This window comes from Filicampus tigris, chromosome 2 (genome assembly GCF_054856515.1).
Source record: "Filicampus tigris isolate MCC_2025a chromosome 2, RoL_Ftig_1.0, whole genome shotgun sequence".
Lineage (NCBI taxonomy): Eukaryota > Metazoa > Chordata > Actinopteri > Syngnathiformes > Syngnathidae > Filicampus > Filicampus tigris.
The window spans coordinates 7,732,986-7,758,126 of record NC_141218.1 but is presented as its reverse complement, the minus strand read 5'-3'; the positions used below and the strand labels follow the sequence as shown (position 1 = coordinate 7,758,126).

General features: G+C 47.4%; 2 protein-coding genes across 8 annotated transcripts in view; one reads left to right on the top strand and one right to left on the bottom strand.

Annotated features, from left to right (window-relative positions):
- The first annotated feature begins 562 nt into the window (after positions 1-562).
- Positions 563-2,502, top strand: LOC147151200 (liver-expressed antimicrobial peptide 2-like). Its single transcript, XM_086024161.1, has 3 exons — positions 563-784; positions 868-1,019; positions 2,150-2,502. The coding sequence occupies exons 1-3, from the start codon at positions 707-709 to the stop codon at positions 2,223-2,225; spliced, it is 306 nt and encodes a 101-aa protein (XP_085880287.1). The 5' UTR covers positions 563-706; the 3' UTR covers positions 2,226-2,502.
- A 1,061-nt stretch (positions 2,503-3,563) lies between these two features.
- LOC147151199 (sodium/calcium exchanger 1-like) overlaps positions 3,564-25,141 on the bottom strand; it is a 44,967-nt gene continuing 23,389 nt past the window's right edge. For 6 of the 7 annotated variants that reach the window (XM_086013014.1, XM_086013033.1, XM_086012997.1 and 3 more), the window contains 16 exons: positions 23,600-23,820; positions 23,209-23,348; positions 22,985-23,137; positions 22,330-22,557; positions 21,218-21,610; positions 21,019-21,129; positions 20,776-20,928; positions 20,580-20,676; positions 20,316-20,507; positions 15,727-15,919; positions 10,213-10,319; positions 8,824-8,948; positions 8,408-8,443; positions 7,969-8,068; positions 7,284-7,556; positions 3,564-5,874 (listed from right to left, as the gene is read on the bottom strand). In XM_086013014.1, the coding sequence (XP_085869140.1) occupies positions 5,495-5,874; positions 7,284-7,556; positions 7,969-8,068; positions 8,408-8,443; positions 8,824-8,948; positions 10,213-10,319; positions 15,727-15,919; positions 20,316-20,507; positions 20,580-20,676; positions 20,776-20,928; positions 21,019-21,129; positions 21,218-21,610; positions 22,330-22,557; positions 22,985-23,137; positions 23,209-23,348; positions 23,600-23,759 (2,841 nt within the window). In that variant the 5' untranslated portion in view covers positions 23,760-23,820 and the 3' untranslated portion in view covers positions 3,564-5,494. The remainder of the gene's footprint in view (positions 5,875-7,283; positions 7,557-7,968; positions 8,069-8,407; positions 8,444-8,823; positions 8,949-10,212; positions 10,320-15,726; positions 15,920-20,315; positions 20,508-20,579; positions 20,677-20,775; positions 20,929-21,018; positions 21,130-21,217; positions 21,611-22,329; positions 22,558-22,984; positions 23,138-23,208; positions 23,349-23,599; positions 23,821-25,141) is intronic. The other variant, XM_086012988.1, reaches the window with a different exon arrangement.

Here is a 25,141-nt window from a genome sequence, read left to right as displayed (position 1 = left end):
CGACAGCGCCACCATAAGGTGGATATCTGCTGCACACGTATGCTTACATAAACACACCCACCGCCTTATATTTTGGAAGTGAAAAAAAATAATAATATGCTGAAAGTGTCATTGTTAGATTGCATCAGGTCAGACCTATTGACACCTTATTTTTTTTCTGTTTAAGACTGGATCCATACTTCCACTTTGACTCCTTTTTTTTTTTTTTTTTTTTACAAGTATCTTTACTTCTAAGTACAAAGCGTGAGTACTTTTACCACCTGTAAAACACACACACACACACACGCATACACACAATTGAAAAACGACCTCACGTGTGCATGAGTTATCTTTGTGCATACATGAAATGAGGGTAAAGTGTGTGTGTTTTTTTTTAAACACAAAGTCCCATTTAGGCCACAGAGGTGATTACCCGCACAACCCCCACCTCGTCCACCCCAAAAGGGAGTGAGCGGGTGATGACCCGGCACAAATGCGACACACACACACACACGCACACACAGACACACGCATGCACACGCACACACCACGAGCAGGCCAGCGTGTATTTAACAGGCGGTGCAGTCAGTCCAAACTGGTGTCGCCGCTCACTCCCCAGCGTCAACGTCAGACCATCAAGACGACAGAAACTTTGGCAGGCTCGCATCAGCTGTATTTAAAAAAAAAATTTTTTTTGTATTTTATTTTTTTGCAAGTTTCAATCGACATGCAGGAGGAAGGCGGCGTCCCCCTGAAGAGACTCTCTTTTTGCCTCCTGATGCTGCTGCTGCTTCTGTCCCAGCAGGTGAGTCCCGCCTCAACGGGCCTGAACCCAAGAGTCATTGGGGCTTATTAATTGGAGCTGATGTGTGTGCGTGCCCGTGGCAGGTGTGCTCGGGTCCGCTGGCCTCCCCGGTGCAGAGTCCAAATTCGGCGCACAAGAGAATAGCCCGCATGAGCCCGCTGTGGAGGATCATGAACAGCAAACCTTTTGGTGCCTTTTGCCAGAACCACTACGAATGCTCCACTGGATTCTGCAGGTACCGTTGCAGGCCGCCAGAAATCGAATCCAGACCTGACAGAGGAGAAAAAAGTTAATTACGGCCACTGAAATACTAAATCATGGTCAAGAAATATGCATAAAGTGCAAAAATGCTTATTTGTGCCCTGAATTAAGTGTGAGTTTGAATAAAATACTAATTTGTGGGTAAGGTATCATTCCCGTGAAACTGGGACATCTTGGTATTAATAAATGTGGCTTGTCACTTTTACAACTTGACTGAAAAATCTTTTCGAGTGGGCAAGTAAAAAGAAATAAGCACAAGTGTGCACACAACTCTTATAACTGGGATGTGGCTGTGTTGAGAATGAACTAATCGCCTTATCCATTTTTGTTAAATGGGTGTCAGCGCGCACCTGCCACCATTCCAAGTGCCCCCGACTAGCCCCAAAAGAAAGTTCAGCTGACGCCGACATAAAAGGAGCTGCAGGAATTACTGGCAAGTGGTGGCTGTTTTGTGACAACAATCTCCCATACTGCTGTAGGCCTGGGCTGTGGGGTATGACAAGATGGGAAACCACATCCAACCATATCAACAGTGACAAGGTGGTGGCCAATAGCAGTCAGTGTGAGCACAAAACCGTCAAGCTTATGCCGGCAAGCGAAAAGCCACTTTAATTGCTAGCAGGTGCGCGCTGATAAATTTGAAAGTTATGTCGTAAGGATTTGTGTTTTTTAATTGAGTTGAACAGGTTATAGGTCACATCAATGGTGGAAAAAGTTTTGAAATGATCTCATCTTTTTTTACGTCACAAAAACCTGGCATTTGAGACAGATTCAGAAAACTTTATTGATTGCGGTACGACAATTCTTTTGGGGCTTTCGAGTTTTTGTGCGCATATTCTATCCAAATGAGCGATATTCAGACGCAGGTTATATCTACAGTATGTTGTGGCCACAATTTGAATGTCATGTCTTGGGCTCTGTGCTGTACCAATCCATTCCAAATCGCGTAGGTGGAAACAAAAGACCTCCCCCAAGGCCTTAAAACCCTCACAGCACACACATGGATGCTAGCAAGAGTGAAGAAATGTCATAAAGTTTTTGGCAAAGACGGTAACACTCATGCTCTGAGCGAGGCGTTGAATGATTAAATCTTTATTTTTCCAGGGCGGGATACTGCTCCACCCACCAGCGGCCACCCTCGGAGCCCCCTCAACGACTAGACGCAACCGAGGACGAATGAAGAGCCCATGTTCTACTCAAAATGCGACCGAAGCTTGACGCCTTTGCAATGTGTTCACCTTTCATGCCTAATCCACTTGTGATTCCTCCATATTTGGTTTATTCCACCGCATTGACTCATCATCACACATCAAGCTACACGATTATCATTCTAGGAAAAACTTGGATGTGGTGCACTTTGATAAGGAAATGTAGCACTTTTAAAAAGCCAAAATATCTTTGTACTGTCTACTCTGTGTTGCAGCTGCAATAAAACACAAACTCACTGAGGTGTGCAAGTGATTGTTGCTTTTGTCCAGTGCCGTTTTCTGCCATTCAGTTCTTAGAGCCGAAAAAATATCGTTTATATGAAGTTATAATGAATGGATTTCATTTTAGAAAGGTTTTTCAGGGATTTGAATAGAAAAAAAAATATTGCAAAACCAGCAGGAATTAATCACAATTAATAAAACTGATACATATTGTTCTTTGCACAGTGCGTGCTATGTGCCTAAAAACAAATCAATCAATCGATCAATGAATTACAATAAAAATGTCCATGGTATTGATAACCCAGATATTCTTTTTTGCTGTCCTCTTTCGCCACCAGATGTCGCTGACACGATTGACGCTGCAATAAATAAAATAGAATCAAATGTATCTTTGATGTAATGTTAACTAGAATTCTCAAAGCTTCTTCCGAGGTGTTTTGGGCATCGTGCATGCGCAGTGGAGCAGACGCACCTTTTGTGTTTGTCCAACGTGTGAATTCTCGATTGTATTGTCCCAAAAAGTCACGGAGACGCTGCAGTTTGTAATGAGGTTTAGTGTAACCGCTCGCAAGGTTACTGTCCGCCCAAACCCACGCATAAAAAGTACACGTGCTTATAGAACGGAAACTTCCGCTCGCTTTCGTATTCTCCACCAATCACTCAGTCTCGTGCAAGGTGCTTTCAGGGACCATCAGAATTCAGCAAGACTGCCAATAAGTACGTGATTAGCCGGTTAACGTTTGAGGGGATATTTTGGAAAATTGGCTTTCTAGTATTTCTATTCAAGTAATTGTGTGTCTGTAGTGCCTGCTTGTGCCTAGCCATCAACCGTGAGATATATTAAACAACCAGATACATCTCACGTTATTTGGCCGTTTCTCAAAATGTGCTTGTGAGCACTTCCGCCCGACTGTTTCGCAACATTTGGGCAAATTATAAGCACATCTGCACCGTGGATCACAGCCAATGACGTGGTCAGCTAGACTTAGCACACTGTAAGCAGAGCTTCATAAATGTTTATTTTTTTTTTTTTAAATGTCTGTAATTGTTGATCCTTGGGGTATTTTGACAAAAACATGCCACAGACATTTGGACACAAGGGACAGCTTTAATTTGGGGAAAGGTGCATCATATGTTTTTCCCTCAATCAACCACATAACCCAGTTCATTACAATAAGTTCATGTGTGATACTGCACAAAAGAGAATTAAATACACTTGTTAGTGTAAATATATATCTTCTCAACTCTGAGTCCAATACACATAAATACTATATACATATATTCAAAAGACGAAATCATCCCTTTATCTTTGACAGTTCTGCTTATTTTCTTTAATGGCACAGATACATCTCGTTAGTATTATTGACACAAACCTCTGCGATGATTTACCTCGCAAATTTTATTTCATCTTTGACCCAAAAACAAAAACATAGGTAGGCCATTGTAAACATTTATGACACTTGTACAAGGTTCATTTGGAGATTTTAAAAATACTATTTACTACTTTGGAAACATCAACAGTCTATTCTGAATGTGTTCAATTCATGCATCGACACACTCGTGAAAGAAATGTACGCACGCGCGAGCGCACACAGTCATTATTTTTCTCTCTCTCAACGTTCTGCTTTCTGGGGGCTTCATTGATAGATCAAAACACAATAATAAAAACAAATAAAAATAATATGAATAGTGTTGAATCCTATGTTTGGAACAGAAGCACTTTGTGAATAGTACTGAACCAGACAAATGTTAAGGGGGCGCTCAATAAAGGTACACACAAAGGTCAAATTGTTCCCACCCAGTGAAGTTGTACAACAAGCTCTAAATGCGTTCAGGTGACCATTTGCATTGAATTGCTAAACATTGAAGAAAATCTGCTCAGGTGAAATGAAATGTGTAAATAGACGGAACTGTCGTAAATGTTAAACCTGCACATTGTTTACGTTTGCAGATCCTTATGTCACAGCATGTACTGGTTCATTGACAACTGGAAGCAACGTTTCCGCCTGAAGGTGGCAACGCAGGCCCTTGCCAGTGGGACGCATGATGGGCTTCACATTGGGATACAAAGTAACAAAAAAAATATATACCTGTACGATAAATGAAGGCATGTTAAGATCTAGTTGGGCAGAGCGACGTTAGAGACTATAAAGGAGCTTGGACTACGTTCCCATCAAGCCAAAGAGACAAGACACTTTCGCATTTTCGCTTGCGGAGGACAAATAAAAGTCCAGTCGTGTTTCTTGGAGCAAAGAAAACAAATCTGTGCTTGGTTCAACTTGGCTTTTCACTCCTCCTTAGTCCCTGCAGTGTAAACAAAGAGGAGATTTCTTCTCATTTTGTGGTCTTGCAAAAATCATGAAAATGTTCCGAATTAAATGCAGGGGAAATCATGTGACGTATTTGTAAGGGAGAAGAAGTGCGGCTGTCTTGCGCTCTGGCCGCGCATGGAGCCCATAAAACCAAAACAGTGCTAGTCCGGGCGCTGGTTCTGAGATGTCGCGGCAGATTTCAAAATGCAAACGCAATTTCCGGCAGCATTTCACCCTTTCCATCTTCATCACCCGTTTCTTGTGTTTTTCTAGTTTTTGTTTCCATTACAATTGCACACAAACAAGACAATGGAGAGCTTGGAAAAAGGAAGGTAGTCAAAACTAGGTTGGGGTGATGTTGAAGATTGCGTGAATGGCTGTGCGCTATAATGTGAGAGATGTGAACTTTTTTTTTTTTTCTCTGGTGTGGCAGCCATACGCTACCGTAACACTCCCTAATCACTACAAAGAGATTTTAAGTGGAGGCACCACCTAGGTCCACTATATAAAAATCCCTATGTAGTGATTCAGGAGTAGCGAATGAACGATTCCCAACGCAGCCTCCGCTCTCCGTGTCCTCACGAACTTCTTTTTCCCCGCTTCTCTTTGAGTTGGCCGCGCGCAACTTCTCCATCCTCCACGTTGGCACTGCGCCACAGCAAAACGGCGTGGCTGGATTATCCGGAGCCGGTCACGCTCGTGTACGTCTACAAGGCCGGCAGGTGGCAGTAGGCCTCCAGGGAGGCCAGCAGGATGTAGACCAGCCAGAGCGACACGAAGAAAAGCGACGTCAGCACCTTGCAAGTCCTCGGGCCGCCCAGCTCGCCGCCGGCCGCGCTGGGCCGCCGCCGGTAGAGCAGCGTGGCGACGCACAGCGACGCCAGGATGGTGAAGAGGGTGACGGAGAAGGCCAGGTTGCCCGGGTCCACCCTGAAGGTTTGGCCGCGGGCGCGCCAGGCCACAGCGGCGATGGTCCAGGCCACGCCGATGCCCAGGAAGACGTTTACGGCGTTGGAGCCCGTCACGTTGCCGATGGACGCGTCGGCGTACTGGTCCTGGATGGCCGCCACCTTGCTGGCGAACGTGTCTGCGGGTCGCACCACACACAAGGAAGACCGTGCGGTATTTATTCTGTGTCCCGCTAGTGCACTTGACTGTGTGTGTGTGTGTGTGTGTTAGTGTAAGAAGAATGATGTATATACTGATTCGTGTGTTAGAATTTTCACATTTTTTGTGATCTTTGTCCTAGCTAGGGAGACAACTAGCTCGAGTTGTTGTGCTAGTGCGCAGAAATGTACAGTCCAGTACAGAACAGTAAGTGGGAAAAGGTTTCTGAGTAAGACATAGTCATTCCACTCCTGTCCTCTAGCCGTTGTACTAGTGTACAGAAGTGTCATACAGTATATACTGTGTTGGGTTAAAAATAACACAATTTTGGGTCAAACGTTGACCGATACACAACTCGGGTCAACTTGACCCAACTTTCTTAGTTGTTTTTACAGAAAACCCCAAAAAATCAGTCGCTTCGTACAAAACAACCCCCTAAATGGCCTGTTTTGTATAAAACAATGCAAGAAAGTGGGTCAAATTGACCCGATTTGTGTATCGGTCCATTTTGAATGTGTTTTTAGACTTGGGTTAAAAATAACACAATTTTGGGTTAAAAAATTTGGGGTCAAAATTTTTGACCAAAAAAAAAAAGAATTGGGGGTCAAAATTATTGACCCAGGCGGTCGACTGGTTAGCACGTCCGCCTCACATTTCAGAGGTCGTGGGGTCGATCCCGGCCCCGGCATCCCTGTGTGGATTTTGCATGTTCTCCCCGTGCCTGCGTGGGTTTTCTGCGGGTACTCCGGTTTCCTCCCACATTCCAAAAACATGCATGGTAAGTTGATCGGACTCTCTAAATTGCCCCTAGGTGTGATTGTGAGTGCGGATGTTTGTTTGTCTCTGTGTGCCCCGCGATTGGCTGGCAACCTATTCAGGGTGTCCCCCGCCTACTGCCCAAAGACTGCTGGGATAGGCTCCAGCACCCCCTGCAACCCTTGTGAGGATAAGCGGTATGGATAATGGATGAATGGATTTTTGACCCAAAATTGTGTTATTTTTAACCCAAGAGTTTTTAGACTTAGGTTAAAAATAACACAATTTTGGGTCAAAAATTGACCGATCCACGAATTGGGTCAATTTGACCCAACTTTTTGCAGAAAACAACCCAAAAAATGGGTAGTTTTGTACAAAACAACGCAAGAATGTGGGTCAAACTGACCCAATTCGTGGATCGGTCAATTTTTGACCTCAAATTTTGTTATTTTTAACCCAACTGTTTTTAGCGTGCATAGTGGAAAAACAGGTAACTAGTGCTGCTTTGCCTTGTGGAGATTGTTGGAACAGTCAATTTCCCTTCTGGATGAGTAAAGTATCGACTTGCATGTCTGTCCTCACCGGCGCCCATATTGCCAAATTTGGGATGCCCCGCCCCCGCCGGCGCCTCACCTGGCACCGACGTGCCCAGCGCCACAAAGACCACGGCCGTCACCGAGTCCTTGAGGCCCACGGTGCAGCCGAAGTGCGACGCCAGGTCGCCGGTGACGGCCGTCAGCGCGCCGATCAGCGAGATGGACACGATGAAGCAGGCCCAGCCGTTCCAGTACTCGGTGGGCGGCACGAAGGCGAACAGAACCTTCCAGAAGACGGTCAGGAAGTGCATGATGTAGTCGAAGCACGACGGTAGGCGCTCCTCGCCGCTGTCGTCGTCATCGTCGTCTCCTGCCACGCACCCCCCAAAAAAAAGCCAACTAAAACCTGATGAAAAATGTATTATCGTGCCTAAATGACAAAATTTTGCGTACCCTTTGAGTAAAGTGACATTTGCGCATATTTTTGTTTTTTTTACGCTAGCGTGTCATTTGGGCCTCATGTAAAGGTGATTTGTTTGTGTTCAGTAATTTAACGGAGCCAGTACCGCCATTTATGCAACATAGCTTCATGATTGTGTCCATGCAAGATCCATGGTGTTGCAGTTTTAAGATCCTTTCTGTTTGAAGTGATTTTCCCCCCATGTTGTGGTGTCTCTACTTTATTACAAACCTCCTTTAGGGGCGGTGTCAATTATTCGCCGATTTTCCCAACTATTTGTAGCAGGTTGGATGTAATATAATATTTGTGTGAGTGTGTGTACCTGCACTGACAGTCACCGCACTAACAAACTGCTCCCTCCAGCTGCTGCTTCCCACCACCAAGGCAAGATTTGTCTTCTTGATCAGCTTGTCCACTGTACTCTGCACACGCATACCCACACACACGTACGCGCACACACATAAGACATATAGGCGACCAGAGGCAGGCGCAGCGGAAAAGAGCAAAGCAAGAGAAATCTCCGGTTGTTAAATCACTCCCAGAAGGGGTGGAGGTCAGGGGGGAGGGGGCTGATTTCAAGCCTTTCAAAGAGCTGTAAAAGACAGTATATCATGTAAAGCAGCAGGAAATGGCGAGTGTGTGTGTGTTTGTATACACAAGAAGGGGAAAAAAAAAAAAAGCATGCCAGTGTACAATGAAGACCAAAACAGAGAGAGAGAAAGTGAGAGAGAAAGAGAGAGAGAGAGAGAGAGATGGACAACCTTGGCTCGCTGCTCCAAAAGCACATCTACTGCTCTCTGCACACACAGACACACACACACACACACACGTAATAAATGAAAAATGAGCAAAACATGACACACTTGAAGCAGCCTGCCCTTCTGACCAGAGAGGACTGAACTCCACCCCAATATTTTATAGATGGCCTCACATGGTCACTTCATTAGGTACACCTGCACAACCTCAATCTATCATCTAGCTACAGGTGCATCGTAATCACCTTTTCCCATTTGGGATACAGTACTTCCAAAATATCCCAGATTGACTTCCCATTTCGATTTTCTGGAAATTACAATACACGTTGCACCCGTTTGCAACCTAGATGAGGACAAGCTTCAGAAAGTGGATGGGCGGGTGAGACACACGTTGACAGGACAGACGGGCGTCAGCGCGGTACCTTGAACTCGTAGGACTCCTCGATGACCACGTGGACTTGCGTGTGCTCGCCCAGGCTGGGGCAGCCCATTTTGGCCACCTCGTCCTCCTCCGCTCCCACCGCCGGTTTGTTCTCATTGGAGTCTCCTGAGCAACCAACAACAACCATCCAAACTCTTCATTTCACCGGACATGACATTCCACGCTTCCCGGACTGCGAAACGTTGAGACCAAGTTTCTTGCAACCCAACGATTTTCAGTCACTTAAATTATTGTGTAACAAGTTGGTCTCAGGCTACTCTGAGTGCAAAAAGATCATTGGTCAAAAGATCATCATCAAGTACAGCACAAACAAGCGATTAAAATCATGGATGAGAAACCGTAGCACTATCATTATTGCACAAACCTTAAAGTGGAAGTCAAACAAAACATATTTTTTTCAAGAATATGTTCCCAGCAGGCCCACTAGTTGAAACACGGCATTCTGATTAGTTTTGCGTTTGTGGAATATAAGTTAAGCAGCAAAATGCACTTGTTTTTAGCCATCTCCGGGGGCGGCCATTTTGTCTTCTGTCGACTGACAATGACATCACAACTGCTCACAACGACCAACCACGGCTGACCAGATTCCGTGATTGGTTGTGATGTCATTTTCTGTCGACAGAAATGACAAAATGGCCGCCCCAGAGATGGCTAAAAACGAGTGGATTTACACTTATTCCACAAACGCAATATTTATCAGAATGCCTTGTTTCAACTAGTGGGCTTGCATACAACATATTCTTGAAAAAAAAAAATGTTTGCGTTGACCTCCGCTTTAAAAAGTACAATCTCTTGAACTGGGACAATTTTCATGATGTTGCAGATTTGAAGCTCATTTATAAGGTACGAAATTGCAGACCACCATAGTTCCCCTGGCCGAATTCATCTGCCAAAGAGACAGTGATGAGCGCCTCACTCGTGCCTCTCTCAGGGGTGACTTTTAGTCTGTCAATGTGGTCAGTAAGAGGTGCTAAGGAATGGAACAGTTTACCAGAGGAGGTTAGGAGACAAACCACCAACAAGGCCTTCGTTAAAAATTTGAGAACATGGTACAAAAATAACTACACTTGTCAACACTAAAACCTTCTGTGCTGTCATTGTTTTCACGTGTTTATCGTTTCTAATTGCAATTCTTATTAACTATTAACTGATTTTTATAATGTCTATTGTAAAATGTTTGAAGGACTTAGTGTCTTGCTATTTATTTTTATTTTTTTTATTGTATTTGAATGTTTTTTTTTTACATCATGGCCAGCCAGGGGACTACAGATGTCAAATAGCCTTTTGGCTAATTCTGTCTTTTTTTTAATCATGATTTTTCAGGTGTAACGTGAAATTAACGAATCCAAACTTAGACGCACACACGCACCGTGCTTCTGTCCAATCTCCAAGAGAAGCGGATCGCCCAGCTCGATGGTGAAGGACTTGTTCTTCTCGTACTCCTCGTCGTCGATTATCCTCACCTCGATGATCTTCCTGCGCGAGAGGAGACACTTCATTAAGGTTTGTGGCCGGACACAGATGGATGAAGTCGCTTTGTTTTGATGATTCCCTTGCTCTGCATTCACTTCCTGGCGGCCATTTTGATCGAGCACCACTGGATGCATGTGTGTGTGCGCGCGTGTGTGTGTGTGCTGCAGTTGGCAAAGTATTTTCCTCAGTTGCGATGATTTATAGACACACTCTTGTTTGACTGTTTTTGCTTCTGGCTGGTAGACACGCAAACACACGCACACAATTCTGCTTTACCTCTAAAAACAACTCAAAACTGATTGAGGAGGGAATATATTTTGATCCATGGCTGAATTTTCAACCTAAATTCTCATATCCGTTCCATAAGGTAGAATTTAAATGAATCTATTCCCACCAGTCTTCAGTTTTCTTGGCCTTCAATACAAGTGTGCGTCAGATTTTTTGGGGGCCAATCAGATTTCAGCCTGTGTGTTGCCGTGTCAATTTAATCTGCACAAGGCTTTCACAATCAGTAGCGCTTGAACGTGTGTTTCTTAATCACATTTCAGCGAGCTGGCCTACAACGACATCAGCATCTTTCCGTCCTCCACTTGTTTGGTCGGAGAAAAACTGCTCAACTAGCGAAACGTGTCTGAACAAATAAATACACTTGATTGATCACATGGAGCATAATGTATAACTCTAGCGTTCTCTATCTTACTCACACATGCGCACGCACGCACACACACACACACACACACACACACACACACAAGCGCATCTCCCACCGCATTAAAATAAGAGCGGATGGGACTGGACGTGACACAAATGCGTTTGCGTGTCCCCGGTGCTGCAGTGCATCATCAGGCCAATTTATGCACGCAAACATGCTCTTTCTTTCTCCTTCAATCTTCATCTCATCGCAGCTCCTGCTCCTCCTCCTCCTCCTCGTGGGAGCGTCTTCATTGTTGTGGTGGTGGTGGTGCTGACTAAAAATAATATCAAAGTATTGCCTCCTCATTTTAATAGTCGTAGTCTGCTGGGCTAGTCGACTCGACTTTCATCACATTTGTGTCAACTTCTGAACATCTGAATTTGCTCCTGCAACACATTCAGGACCGGTCCGATGTTTGTCTAAATGTGCCCTGACCTTGAGTGGCGACCAGTTCAGGGTGCACCCCAGCAACTCTCTCACCCCAAATCCCCCAAATAAAAAAAAAAAAATGGATGGACGGATATGAGAGTGCCCCTAGTTTTCGTTTCAACAACCAATCAGAAACTTTAATGATGTAAAAAAAAAAATGAATAAATAAAAAAGCTCAAATCTCTGCTTCTATTTGCTAATGACTTTCTTTGAGATTGCTTAGAGGCTGCGCTGCTCCCCAAAGTAAAGTCCTCCAAGTCTACGGCAGATGGTAGACGGAGAAACAGTTCGCACAAGTTTATCCTGTCGCCGGCTGGCCCATCGGGCGTCCAACTGACTTGGCACACAAATTGGCTGGACGACCATATGCCAAAAATAATCATCACAATTATTTTGATTGAGATTGAAATCACAATTAATAAAATGATTATTCATCAATTCCTAAAACTGAACTACCGCCAAAACTACTGAGGCTCATGCCCATTCATCCCCGCACGATGAACATGTTATTCTTGAACTCTGATTGTGTTTTGTCAACTACAAAATGGCCTTGCAAATATTATGTGAAATTCAAGCCTCTTTTATTTTCATTCTGCTACATCCGCAACACCTTTGTTGCCCTGCATCTCTGTATACGTTCAAAAGGTGGATAAGCATCTCTCTTATCATTTTATCATATTCATTTCATCAAGTCATGGGACTTACTGAGCTAACCTGGCACCTGCGGTATCATGTGGAAATTTATGTTGGTATCACGAAAAAATGATTGGATCTTTGTATGTTTGAATTTTGTAAAGTAAAATTCACTGAATCGTTGAAAACTCAACTCCAAATGTAAGTTGAAAGTACAACAAGAAAATCAGTTAGTAAGAAATTGAAATAAGAATATACTAAAATAGCAATTAAAAAAACAATAATTAAAAAAAAATATATATACTGTGCCTGCTGTGTGCGTGTTGGCCTCTTTGGGGCAGTGTAGTGCCATACATGGATGGCGCACACAAAATGAGATAAGAAAACAATTGCGACAGAACTTAATTAATACAACGAATTTTTCACAGATTGGTAAAAAATTGTGCCTTTGAGTATCGTTATGTAATGTGTTTATATATTTCTACAGCCTTTGTGTGGATTTGTTATTTGAGGGAATATCACTCCGGGAGTTGATGCAAATTTACCGTTAGCATGTCAATGGGATTTTACACGGACTTATTACCTTTGGCCAAGTTTTGAAAACGAAGCATGTCTTGTATTTAAATGCACAATGTGTGTAATTACTTTGATTGTGTTTGGTTTTACAGGAAGTAAACTATAACTGGTTGTGTCATTAAAGAGCTTCAAGCACGCTCAGGGTCGGCTGAATCACATACGCTGCACGCATGCTACGCAAGCATCATGGTGCATTCAGGTTACTTTCCACAATGTCGGGAACTTGTAAAAGCACCACTACGTTCTGCACATTATTCGTTTTTCTCCGATTAAAAGATTTCAAAGCTCGAGAAAAGCCAAAACTGCAATCGGGATTCCAATGCAACTAATTGCCCCCAGACCTAACGTACATGCCTAACGTACATTAAATCCACTTGGCCGCTCTGGTTGGAGAAAGGAAAGGATGAAACCCAGGCTGAGCGCCCCCCCCTCAAGGACGGAGGTTAGGCTTGGATGCTCACAATGAATTCAGCCGGCTGGTAACCGACGTCTGCGCCCCTGGCGGTGGACACAGCCGGCCAAGAACTGGCACTTTGTGCCGGCCTACGGGCTGAGGCTAAAGGGCAGCAGCCGCTCCCCACATTGGGGTGGACTGGAGGTCACCATGGCAACGAGAAAGACGCCGACACAGACAAACAATCCGATGAGAACTCATACAGGGAACACAAACACACGCAAATTTTAACACACAAACACATGGACAGGGTCACACACAGGAGCACACGCACGCACACACACACACACACAGTGGAACACCCACAAAAACAGATTCAGGGACACACGGAGACAAACACACACAGATAAAAAAAGAGACATACACAAACAGGGACATACGCGCGCACACAGACTGCAAGTGTTCTGAAAGCTGTGAAAACGATGATGACTTTAAGCTCCTTAACGCTGACTGTTGTGACTCAGGGGGGATGAAGAGGGCTCCCGGGACGGACCGACGGATGGACGGACAGACGGAGGGTTGGATGCAGGAGAAACCAGCAGGCAGAGGCAAGATGGTGACGCCTTTGTGTCACACACGCACGCACACAGGCGCACGCACTAAAGAAGACATGAAGAGCATTAACGAGTGCGCAGAAAAACAAGACTTTCCCCGCAGTCATGGCCGACCACTAACGGCCAAATTAAGCAAGTTTGGTGGAGCTTCACGCCCTACTTCCCGCCTAATTAAAAAGGCGGCTTCTTTTTAATTAGCGGCCACTCGAATATGAACGTTGGCGACTTTTGAGGTAGGAAGACTTCGCCGGAGAACGGAGCAGGAATTACCATGGCAACGGAGCCCGCCGCAAACCACACACAAATCACGCACACTGCTTACGAGTTTTATTGATTCCAATTAATTTAATGGAGATCATTCCCATCTGCAGGTTTTTACGTCATACAAGCAAGTCGGAATTTAGAGTTGGTGGAAGACATAATTAACAAGAAGAACAACAGCTAATTTTAATCAGAGAAGGCTTAATGGGTCCCTAAACATATTTTTGACACTGATTTAAAAAATGTCTTTACTTTTTGTGGTATTTTCATTTTTTGTTTTTTATTTTGACCTATAATAGCTTGCGCAATACAGATTTGACCGTGCGTTGTCATTTATGACGTTTCCGAAAAAAAATCCACCAGTTGCTGAACCTGACCCTTAATTCATAAGTTTCACTAAATATCTGGTAATTGATAATTAGTAAGATAATTGGATGAAAGGCAATGTTGACAACTCTCGCCTCCCTTCCTTTCTTCCTTCATCCCTTCCTCCCTCACCCTTGCTTATTTTTCCTCTGTGGCGCTCCACTTTACTTGTTCTTCTCCCCTGACTTTTATCACTTGAATCTTGTGCCAGACTTGGAAAGGGAGCCGGGAAGGGTGACACGAAGGCGGGGTACGGTGGGGACTTGGGGGGGGGGGGGTGTGTGTCAGTGACTTACGGGTTTTGAAGCCGGTGAAATTGAATTAGGACAACAAAAAGAAGGCTGGCCGGACGGAGAGGGACAAGTTGAGAGGATGAGGAGCAAGAAAGGGAAACCAAGTAAACAAGGAGAGGAAGAGCAAAAGAATCAGCAGCGAGCTAATATGGAAGAAGTCAAGGCTGCGTGAGCCTTCACACGCTGAGGACACCATGCAAGGATGATTAGTAGAAGAAGCGAGCGCTTGAGAAAAGGACGAGAGCACTAAACAGGAGGGAGGATTTAAGCCTTCTCACTCCAGACGTTGCCTACAGTCACGCTTTGCTTTCCTTTCTTTTTTTTTGCCGAGAATTTAAAATGGAAAAAAAAAAAAAAAACACTCCCAACAACTGTCTACAAGACGGTGGAAAATAGAGCAGCACTGGCAACCGAATCCAAAGCGATTCCCAATTTCTTCTCGGCAAGGAGCGAGAAGCTCGTTACGGAAGAGCGTGCTCCAGAGATGATGACAAGTCAACGCTGGGGAGGGATAAAAAAGAGCAAGAGCTCACGGGATCTCGCTAATGAGGGAACATTTCAAGCTTCCTTAAACCCCAAAAGCACACTGGATAGCGCGGATGAAAAGGCACACAAACAAAAGAGAAATATCCAAATATATGAAGCAAGAACATGAAGTGGAGTCACAAAAGTATTCCGGGGATGGCAGGGAAGTGACGTTTAAGGCCCTGCACACCCTCGTCATGCAACACTCATTTTGGAGCTCGGGTGTACCTAATAAAGTGGCTGTTAGATCAACGCCCATCCATCCATTTATAACATTTTACTACTTAGTTAGCATCTAGCGCAGAGGTGTCAAACTCATTTTTGTCACGGGCCACCTTTTTGTGCAACAAATTGATAGATAACTGGTTTTGAAATCAGAAGCCGATAAATTGTTTTTCAACAATTCTTTTTCAATTTATTTTAAAGGGGAGATTGGTGACGAATAAATCTAAAAGTAAAGACAGCTTGAAAGCAACATGAAGTCAACACATGATTTGCTTTCGCGGGCCACATAGAAGGATGTCGCGGGCCGGGTCTGCCCCCCCGGGCCTTGAGTTTGACACCTGTGATCTAGCGCTTGACTCGTAACCAACAAAGTTTTGCCACTGTAAAGGCAGCCGCTCACATGGTCTCGTCGTTTTGGAACTCCAGCTTGCCCGCCGCCGGCTCGTAGTCCTCGCCCGCCCTGGCCGTGCCGTCCAGCGTGCGGTAGGGGACGGCCACCAGCCCCCGAGCCCCCGACGTCCGCAGCACCTTCATCTCCATCACGCCCACGCTCTCGCTCACCCGCTGACTGCTGCTCTCGAAGGTGAAGATACCTGAAGAGCAAGATGAGGACGAGGAGGAGGAGGAGAAATGAAAACTCCTGATAAAAGGCGATCAAAGCGGGAGAGCGGACACCCCCACATCACACGGATGGCTCCCCCGTGTTCTGAAAGTTCTGCAAGCTTTGATGGCATCCCCGCAGAACCGCCACGCTGATGATCAAACGCTTGTTTTTCCACAGGAGCATCACCGAGTTCAATAAGTCCTATCTTCAATTTCCTTTCTCATAATCTGACTTCAAATTAGTAAGAACTGCATGAGGTTACTTGCTTGACTAAACATTTTAAAAAAAGCAATTTTATCACTTGTTGTTGTTACACTAAATCCATCCGACAATAAATAATTATGTGGTTTCATTTAAAAAAGCCCCCCGTGAGCCGTCACCTTATCGTGGTGGAGGGGTTTGCGCGCCCCAATGATCCTAGGAGCTACGTTGTCTGGGGCTTTATGCCCCTGGTAGGGTCACCCATGGCAAACAGGTCCTAGGTGAGGGACCAGACTAAGCACGGCTCAAAATGACCCCTTATGATGAGAAAAATTAATGGACCACGTTTTCCCTCGCCCGGACGCGGGTCACCGGGGCCCCCTTCTGGAGCCAGGCCTGGAGGTGGGGCTCGACGGCGAGCGCCTGGTGGCCGGGCCTGCACCCATGGGGCCCGGCCGGGCTCAGCCCGAAAAGGATACGTGGGTCCCCCTTCCCATGGGCTCACCACTGGTGGGAGGGGCCAAAGGGGTCGGGTGCCGTGTGAGCTGGGCGGCGGCGGAAGACGGGGACCTTGGCGGTCCGATCCCCGGCAGCAAAAACTAGCTCTTGGGACATGGAATGTCACCTCTCTGGCAGGGAAGGAGCCTGAGCTGGTGTGTGAGGCTGAGAGGTTCCGATTAGATATAGTCGGGCTCACCTCCACGCACAGCTTGGGTTCTGGTCCCAGTCCTCTCGAGAGGGGTTGGACGCTCTTCCACTCTGGAGTTGCCCAGGGTGAGAGGCGCCGAGCAGGTGTGGGCATACTTATTGCCCCCCGGCTTGGCGCCTGTACATTGGGGTTTACCCCGGTGGACGAGAGGGTAGCCTCCCTCCGCCTGAGGGTGGGGGGACGGGTCCTGACTGTTGTTTGTGCTTATGCACCAAACGGCAGCGCAGAGTACCCACCCTTTTTGGAGTCCTTGGAGGGTGTGCTGGAGGGCGCTCCACCTGGGGACTCCATCGTTCTGCTGGGGGACTTCAATGCTCACGTGGGCAATGACAGTGAGACCTGGAGAGGTGTGATTGGGAGGAACGGCCCCCCCGATCTGAACCCGAGCGGTGTTCGGTTACTGGACTTCTGTGCTCATCACGGATTGTCCATAACGAACACCATGTTCAAGCATAAGGGTGTCCATATGTGCACTTGGCACCAGGATACCCTAGGCCGCAGTTCGATGATCGACTTTGTAGTCGTATCATCGGACTTGCGGCCGCATGTTTTGGACACTCGGGTGAAGAGAGGGGCGGAGCTGTCAACTGATCACCATCTGGTGGTGAGTTGGCTCCGATGGTGGGGGAAGATGCCGGTCCGACCTGGCAGACCCAAACGTATTGTGAGGGTTTGCTGGGAACGTCTGGCAGAATCCCCTGTCAGAAGGAGTTTCAACTCCCACCTCCGGCAGAACTTTTCCCACGTCCCGGGGGAGGCGGGGGACATCGAGTCCGAGTGGACCATGTTTCGTGCCTCCATTGTTGAGGCGGCCGATCGGAGCTGCGGCCGCAAGGTGGTCGGTGCCTGTCGTGGCGGCAATCCCCGAACCCGCTGGTGGACACCAGCGGTAAGGGATGCTGTCCAGCTGAAGAAGGAGTCCTATCGGGCCTTTTTGGCCTGCGGGACCCCGGAGGCAGCTGACGGGTACCGGCAGGCCAAGCGGAATGCGGCTCTGGCGGTTGCTAAGGCAAAAACCCGGGTGTGGGAGGAGTTCGGGGAGGCCATGGAAAATGACTTCCGGACGGCTTCGAGGAAATTCTGGTCCACCATCCGGCGTCTCAGGAGGGGGAAGCAGTGCACCATTAACACTGTTTATAGTGGAGATGGGGTGCTGCTGACCTCAACTCGGGACGTTGTGGGTCGGTGGGGAGAGTACTTCGAAGACCTCCTCAATTCCACCGACACGCCTTCCACTGAGGAAGCAGAGCCTGGAGACTCTGAGGTGGGCTCTCCTATCTCTGGGGTTGAAGTCACCGAGGTAGTCAAAAAGCTCCTCGGTGGCAGAGCCCCGGGGGTGGATGAGATCCGCCCGGAGTTCATAAAGGCTCTGGATGTTGAGGGGCTGTCATGGTTGACACGTCTCTTCAACATCGCGTGGACATCGGGGACAGTGCCTCTGGATTGGCAGACCGGGGTGGTGGTCCCCCTTTTTAAGAAGGGGGACCGGAGGGTGTGCTCCAATTACAGAGGGATCACACTCCTCAGCCTCCCCGGCAAGGTCTATTCAGGGGTGCTGGAGAGGAGGGTCCGTCGGAAGGTCGAATCCCGGATTCAGGAGGAGCAATGTGGTTTTCGTCCTGGCCGTGGAACAGTGGACCAGCTCTACACCCTCAGCAGGGTCCTCGAGGGTGCATGGGAGTTTGCCCAACCGGTCTACATGTGTTTTGTGGACTTGGAGAAGGCGTTCGACCGTGTCCCTCGGGGAGTTCTGTGGGGGGTGCTTCGGGAGTACGGGGTACCGAGCCCCCTGATAAGGGCTGTCCGGTCCCTGTACCACCGATGCCAGAGTTTGGTCCGAATTGCCGGCAGTAAGTCGGATTCGTTTCCTGTGGGCGTTGGACTCCGCCAAGGCTGCCCTTTGTCACCGATTCTGTTCATAACCTTTATGGACAGAATTTCTAGGCGCAGCCGAGGTGTCGAGGGGGTCCGGTTTGGTGGCCTCAGTATTGCATCTCTGCTTTTTGCAGATGATGTAGTACTGTTGGCTTCTTCAAGCCGCGATCTCCAACTCTCGCTGGAGCGGTTCGCAGCCGAGTGTGAAACGGTCGGAATGAAGATCAGCACCTCCAAATCTGAGACCATGGTCCTCAGTCGGAAAAGGGTGGCGTGCCCTCTCCAGGTCGGGGATGAGATTCTGCCCCAAGTGGAGGAGTTCAAGTATCTTGGGGTCTTGTTCACGAGTGAGGGTAAGATGGAACGGGAGATCGACAGGCGGATCGGTGCAGCGTCTGCTGTGATGCGGACCCTGTATCGGTCTGTCGTGGTGAAGAAGGAGCTTAGCCGAAAGGCGAAGCTCTCAATTTACCGGTCGATCTACGTTCCTACTCTCACCTATGGTCATGAGCTGTGGGTCATGACCGAAAGAACAAGATCTCGGATACAAGCGGCCGAAATGGGTTTCCTTCGCAGGGTGTCTGGGCTCTCCCTTAGAGATAGGGTGAGAAGTTCGGCCATCCGGGAGGGACTCAGAGTCGAGCCGCTGCTCCTCCGCGTCGAGAGGAGCCAGTTGAGGTGGCTCGGGCATCTGATTAGGATGCCTCCTGGACGCCTCCCTGGTGAGGTGTTCCGGGCATGTCCCACCGGCAGGAGACCCCGAGGACGACCCAGAACACGCTGGAGAGACTATGTCTCCCGGCTTGCCTGGGAACGCCTTGGGATCCTTCCGGAAGAGCTGGAGGATGTTGCTGGGGAGAGGGAAGTCTGGGCTTCCCTGCTGAAGCTGCTGCCTCCGCGACCCGACTTCGGATAAGCGGGAGATAATGGATGGATTCATTTAAAAAAGTACATTGGGATAAAATAGACATAAATCAATGATTTTTAGCATGATGACCTTAGCATTAGGCCAATTCAAATGTCCAATACGACTGTAACATGTTGCATCAAGTTCTTAAAGGTGAAATGCAAATTTATTTTAATTTTCTCAACAGTCAAATAAAAGTGCACTCTCCTGGATATGGAGAAAAAAAGTTTCAACTTTCTGGAAGCTTAGAGACAAGCTTCACTCTAATGTTTGATTGTAATAATGTTGGACATTTTTATTTGTATTTTTAATTAAGTGATTCTTTCACATACCACTAGAGGGCGCCTATGTACTGCTAGTGGTATTCCTACCACACTTTGAATCATTTTAGAGAATCAAGCTCTCGTTTTCCAAAATAAAAGGCGCATTATTACGAGAAAAAAATGAATACTTGAAATGCACTAGTTAAAATATGACTTTCTTCGCTCTTTGTTGAAAATGAAAATATAAATTTGTTAATGATTTTAATGTTTTCCCTCTAAATGCGTTTCTGGACCCAAAAAGTTTGGAAACTCATGGACCAAGTCACAATGATTCCTCCCACATTCTAAAAACATACAAGTTAGTTGATGTGAAAACTTATTTTTCTATACATGCCCTGTGATTGGCTGATGTGCCGAAGCGACACCTTACCAGCGTGGTCGTCATCGTAAATGGTCACCGTGGCCGTGTGGTTGTCTCCCAGCACGGCTTTGGGGGCGGAGCCGGCGTCAAGGGGGGAGGTGCTAATCTCGGGGTAGCCCACCAACCGGGGGTTGCTCAGGTGCACGTAGAAGTACTCGTCCTCCTCGAAGATGTCGTCATCGATCACCCCCACCGTGATTTCTGCCAACAGAATTTCCAAATGTCGGACTCCCGCCAGGGGGGATTAAAAAGAAAAAAAATTCCATTGTCTACCTTTGAGGGTCTCGCCCGGCTTGAACAGAAGCGTGCCCTCGGCAAACTCGTAGTCGGAGCCGGCGTTGGCCGTGCCGTCCTCGGTGCGGTAGTCCACCTGGAGGCGGGAGGAAGTACGACGTGGTGAGGCGGGAGGCGGCGGGGGTTGAGCTTCACAAACCCGCACGCGTTTGGACATCTGTCATCGTTGGCTCACCTTGACGGTAACTCCAGCGTCCCCCCCGTGCCTGGAGACGGTCAGGTTGAGGGAGCCGCAGTTCTCGAAGCACTGGTACAAAGCGGGCTGAAACTCCAGCCTGACGGTGTGCGGGTCGTCTTCCTGAGCTTGGGTCTCGTGGCTGCTCACCACCTGTGGGGAAAACTCAATGAGTACATCATTTTTGGGGCTGGGGGGGGGGGGGGGGGGGGGGAGTGAGCGGTCAGGTGGTACGCCGCCGACCTTGCGAGCCTGGTCGGCAGCATGCTTCTTGAGGATGTTTCCGGCTCCGATCATCATCCTGGTGGCTTGGATTCGGTAGAACGCTCGGCTCTTCTGCTGCTGCATCAAAACCTGATTGAGAGAGACCACAGGTTTGGAACATGGGTTCGAGAATTGTTTGGGACCCCTTACAGTGGGGACTCATTATTTCCAGAATGACCTGATAGTTGGCCATCTCAATGAGCTGCTCCATGTCTTTATCGGGGTGGCGCTGCTTGAGCTCCTTCAGCGTTCTGGCCATGTCCCGCCGGGCCTCGTCCTCCTCGTCCTTGGCCACGCCCTCATCCGTCAGTCCGCCGTCCAAGGCGCCGTGGCAGTTGAGCGCCATCTGGCCGTCCAGCTCCAGCATGTCCATTTTGGTGAAGCCGCCCTGGTCCAGCGCCCCGCCCATGCCCAAACCCGGCCCCCCTTCCGTCTCAATGATGACGCCTCGGTGCTTGTCGGCGCGGTAACGCTTACGAGTGTACTTGTACAAGAGGAGGCGGCGGTCGGCCACCCAGGCCTGAACCACGCAGAGGGGGAAGAAGAGGAAGGTCAGCACTGCCTCCCATACCTAGAAGAAAAAAAAAACAAGCAAACCATTTGAAAGCAAGTCTTTTCTATTTTCCTCCGTGGTGGCCAATCAGGGTTTGCCGTTTATAATAAATCCTAAAATGTGAATTAATTCATTCCCAACAATCTGTTCTCTGGTATTTGGTGGCAGTTCTCTTGGCTCAATTGCTTGCAGTAGATCTATGTGGATGTCAGATTTTTGATTGATTTTGTCCAATCAGATTGCAGCATCTGTGTGTTGCCACGTCACTCTAATCTTCCCAGTTCACCCTCAGTCGTGCTGGCACATGCACCTTGAACTATATGTTACCGCTGTATATGTTATGTAACTATATGTTTCACGAATCCGATTTCATATTCGATCAGCATTTCCAGTCTTTTGATTGATTGGTTAGGGCAAAAACAAATTTGTGTGGCAATAGCGATAACGAGCATTGGTGACGATACGTTAGCTAGTTAGCAGCCAGTCAAGCAAGACAAAAGAAAGAATGAAAATAACTTGATTGATCGATCATTTAAAGGGATATGGTCGCGACCCGGACTTATTGTGGCAGCTAAGAAGCTAATGTAACGTAAGCAATCCGCATTACCAAATTATTTCTGTTTTTAAAATTAAAATATTAAAATAAGGCACATTTTTAAAAAGTTAAAAAAACAAATAAGAGAATCAAGTCACATATTCATTTTGGGATTTTGGATACATGGATTCTGGTGCCTCACCTCCACCTCCCCTGGGGTAAAGACGCTGAGGATGAGGTACAACCAAATGTAGGCGAAAATGCTCCAGGCGGCCGTAACGAAGAATACCCGCAAGTGTTTGATCTTGCGCGTCTCGCCGTCAGGCACCACGTAGACGCACAGCGCGATGATGACGAACATGTTAAAGGCGGCGCTACCCACGATGGTGCTCGGGCCCAGAGCGCCCGCGGAGAAGTTGTGACCGCACACCTGCAGAGAAAGCACAGGTTTGCACCAGTAAAATTGACTGAATCCCCCCCGGTTAGCCTATGCAAATTGGCAAGGAGGCATCAGTATGCATGACAAAAGTGAAACGTACATCAGTCTTGGGGGCCGAATAAATAGTAAGTGCAGAGTACTTGCGCATGACTCCTGAGGAACGCCACGTGTACAATGATCGTGCAGCATCACCCATTTGTCCTGCTTACTATGCAGCAGACTACTTTTTTTTTTTATTTATCACAAGACATGTAGAATGTGCAGCACCAACAATCCCTACGGCCAGTCCGCTGTCGTCTACGGCCATGAAAATGAGCATCAAGCATGCTTTTGCCCAATTTCCCACCGCAGACCGACTGTGGCCGTGGGTGAGGCTCAAAAGTCCCGCTTGGTGCCGGTCTCATTCTTCGGGACCCACCTCGATGACGGACAGCAGGATCTCAGGGGCGCTGGAGCCTAAGGCCATGAGGGTCAGATTGGAAACCGTCTCGTTCCAAATCCTGACTGTGGCAGTGGTGGTCTCGCCGTTGGGCCTCTTGATGGTTATCTCTTTTTCCTGGGATGTTATGACCTGAAGTGGGAGGGGACACATAGCGTGAAACCAACTATTACGCACACAGTCTCCAGCTGAGAAGCGCCTACCTCTATGGAGGACATGAATCGGTCCGCGATGATGCTCATGCCCAGGAACATATAGACGAGAGCTACAAAGTACACAATGGCCCGAGCCACTTTGTCCCCCACTGACGGGTTTTGGGGGTTCCACACAGGAAGCAGCACACCTAAATGAGGAAAAAAACGTTGCATGAAGGAAGCAAATGTGATGCTGGAAGAATGTAATACGATGTCTCATAATCTCTCCTGCACTCATTTTGTAAATAATCGATCAGAATGAGCTGGGCAACAGTACATGAAGGATTCTGATCAATTCCATATGGATCAAACCAAAGGCGGTTTAACAACTCCAGTTGTTGCATGCCAAACACAGACAACTCATAAAAAATGGGGGGAAAAATGCCTATTTCAGACCCACCATCCTGACATGGGTCCCCCCGGGCGGAGCAGTTCGTCTCAGGTGAATGCGCATGGACGCATCCGGCGCAGGACAGGAGCACAAGTGAGGCGGCCCACAAGAGAAGAGAGGAGGAGGAGGAGGAGGAGGAGGAGGACAGGTAGGAAGCAGACGGGGGCATTCTGACGGTTCCGCACCACTTCCAACTGGACTTACAAGATGCCAAGAGAGGCGTTCCCAACCTGGAAGGAGGGGGACAAAAACAGCAGACAATAAAGACAAAGGCGACCCTGTATCAACCTTTGCGGCTCTGCGTTATTTCTTATCTTTCAATTGAAACAAGTTTGAGCTATACGTTAATACGACCTGGACTGGAGAGAGAATGGTGGCACGCACGCTCACACAAAGGCACTTAGTCATGTGTGGTGACACTAGCAGGGAGTAGTTGACCTTGTCTTGGCTCTATCACGTAAGGTCAAGTCGCCCTGACAGCAACTTCCACGTAGGCATTGCGAGCCCACACACAGAACATGGACATAATGTACATGCGAGCGCAGGGGTGTCAAACATGTTCTCATCACAGGCCACGGGAGAGTGAGGCTTGCCCTCGGGGGGGGGGGGGGGGGGGGGGGGCACGTAGAACAATGCAAGGGCGTCAATGTGTACTCACAGTTGGCTACGGGCCTTGGTTTTCACTTCATACGGAATAAATTATTGTGTAATCAGGTGGTGATTTAAAGTGCAAGTCAACCCAAACATATATTTTTTCAAGACTATGTTACCAGCAGGCACACTAATTGAAACACATTCTGATTAATTTTGCGTTTGTGGAATATAAATTAAGCAGCAAAATGCACTCGTTTTTAGCCATCTCTGGGGGCGGCCATTTTGTTTTCTGTCGACTAAAAATGACATCACAACGACCAATCACGGCTGACCTGTTTTCTGAATCTGAGCCGTGATTGGTCGTTGTGAGCAGTTGTGATGTCATTTTCAGTCGACAGAAGTGACAAAATGGCCGCCCCCAGAGATGGCTAAAAACGAGTGCATTAACACTTATTCCACAAATGCAATATTTATCAGAATGCCCTGTTTCAACTAGTGGGCTTGCAAAAAAATATGTTTGGGTTGACTTCCGCTTTAACGACATTTCAAATGAAACAACCTTTTGTTGTGATTCTGCTGTCAAAACACTCATAATTAACCATAAGCTGAGCCGCAATGTTTTTGTTTACAGACTAGTAGCAAAAGAGACCTCTTGTCCCTTTCTTCTTATACAATCCATACGTTAAAGCCTACTAACCATCCCATCATATGACATAATTGCCCCCGCATATTTTGAACAGAATGACAAAGGGCACACTGTACAGTCGAGGGCCTCCGTCCTACTCCGAGCCTCGTTTGATTTATGAACTCATTAAGAGGTGCGGCCCCATACTTTTGTCCACGGGGTGTGTGTCCCACAAAGGACAAAGCAATCGCGCACCAGATATAGTTTGAATGGGCCACCTTCCTCCTCATCTTCCTCGTCATCCCCCCCCCCGCCCACGATCAACTAAGTCC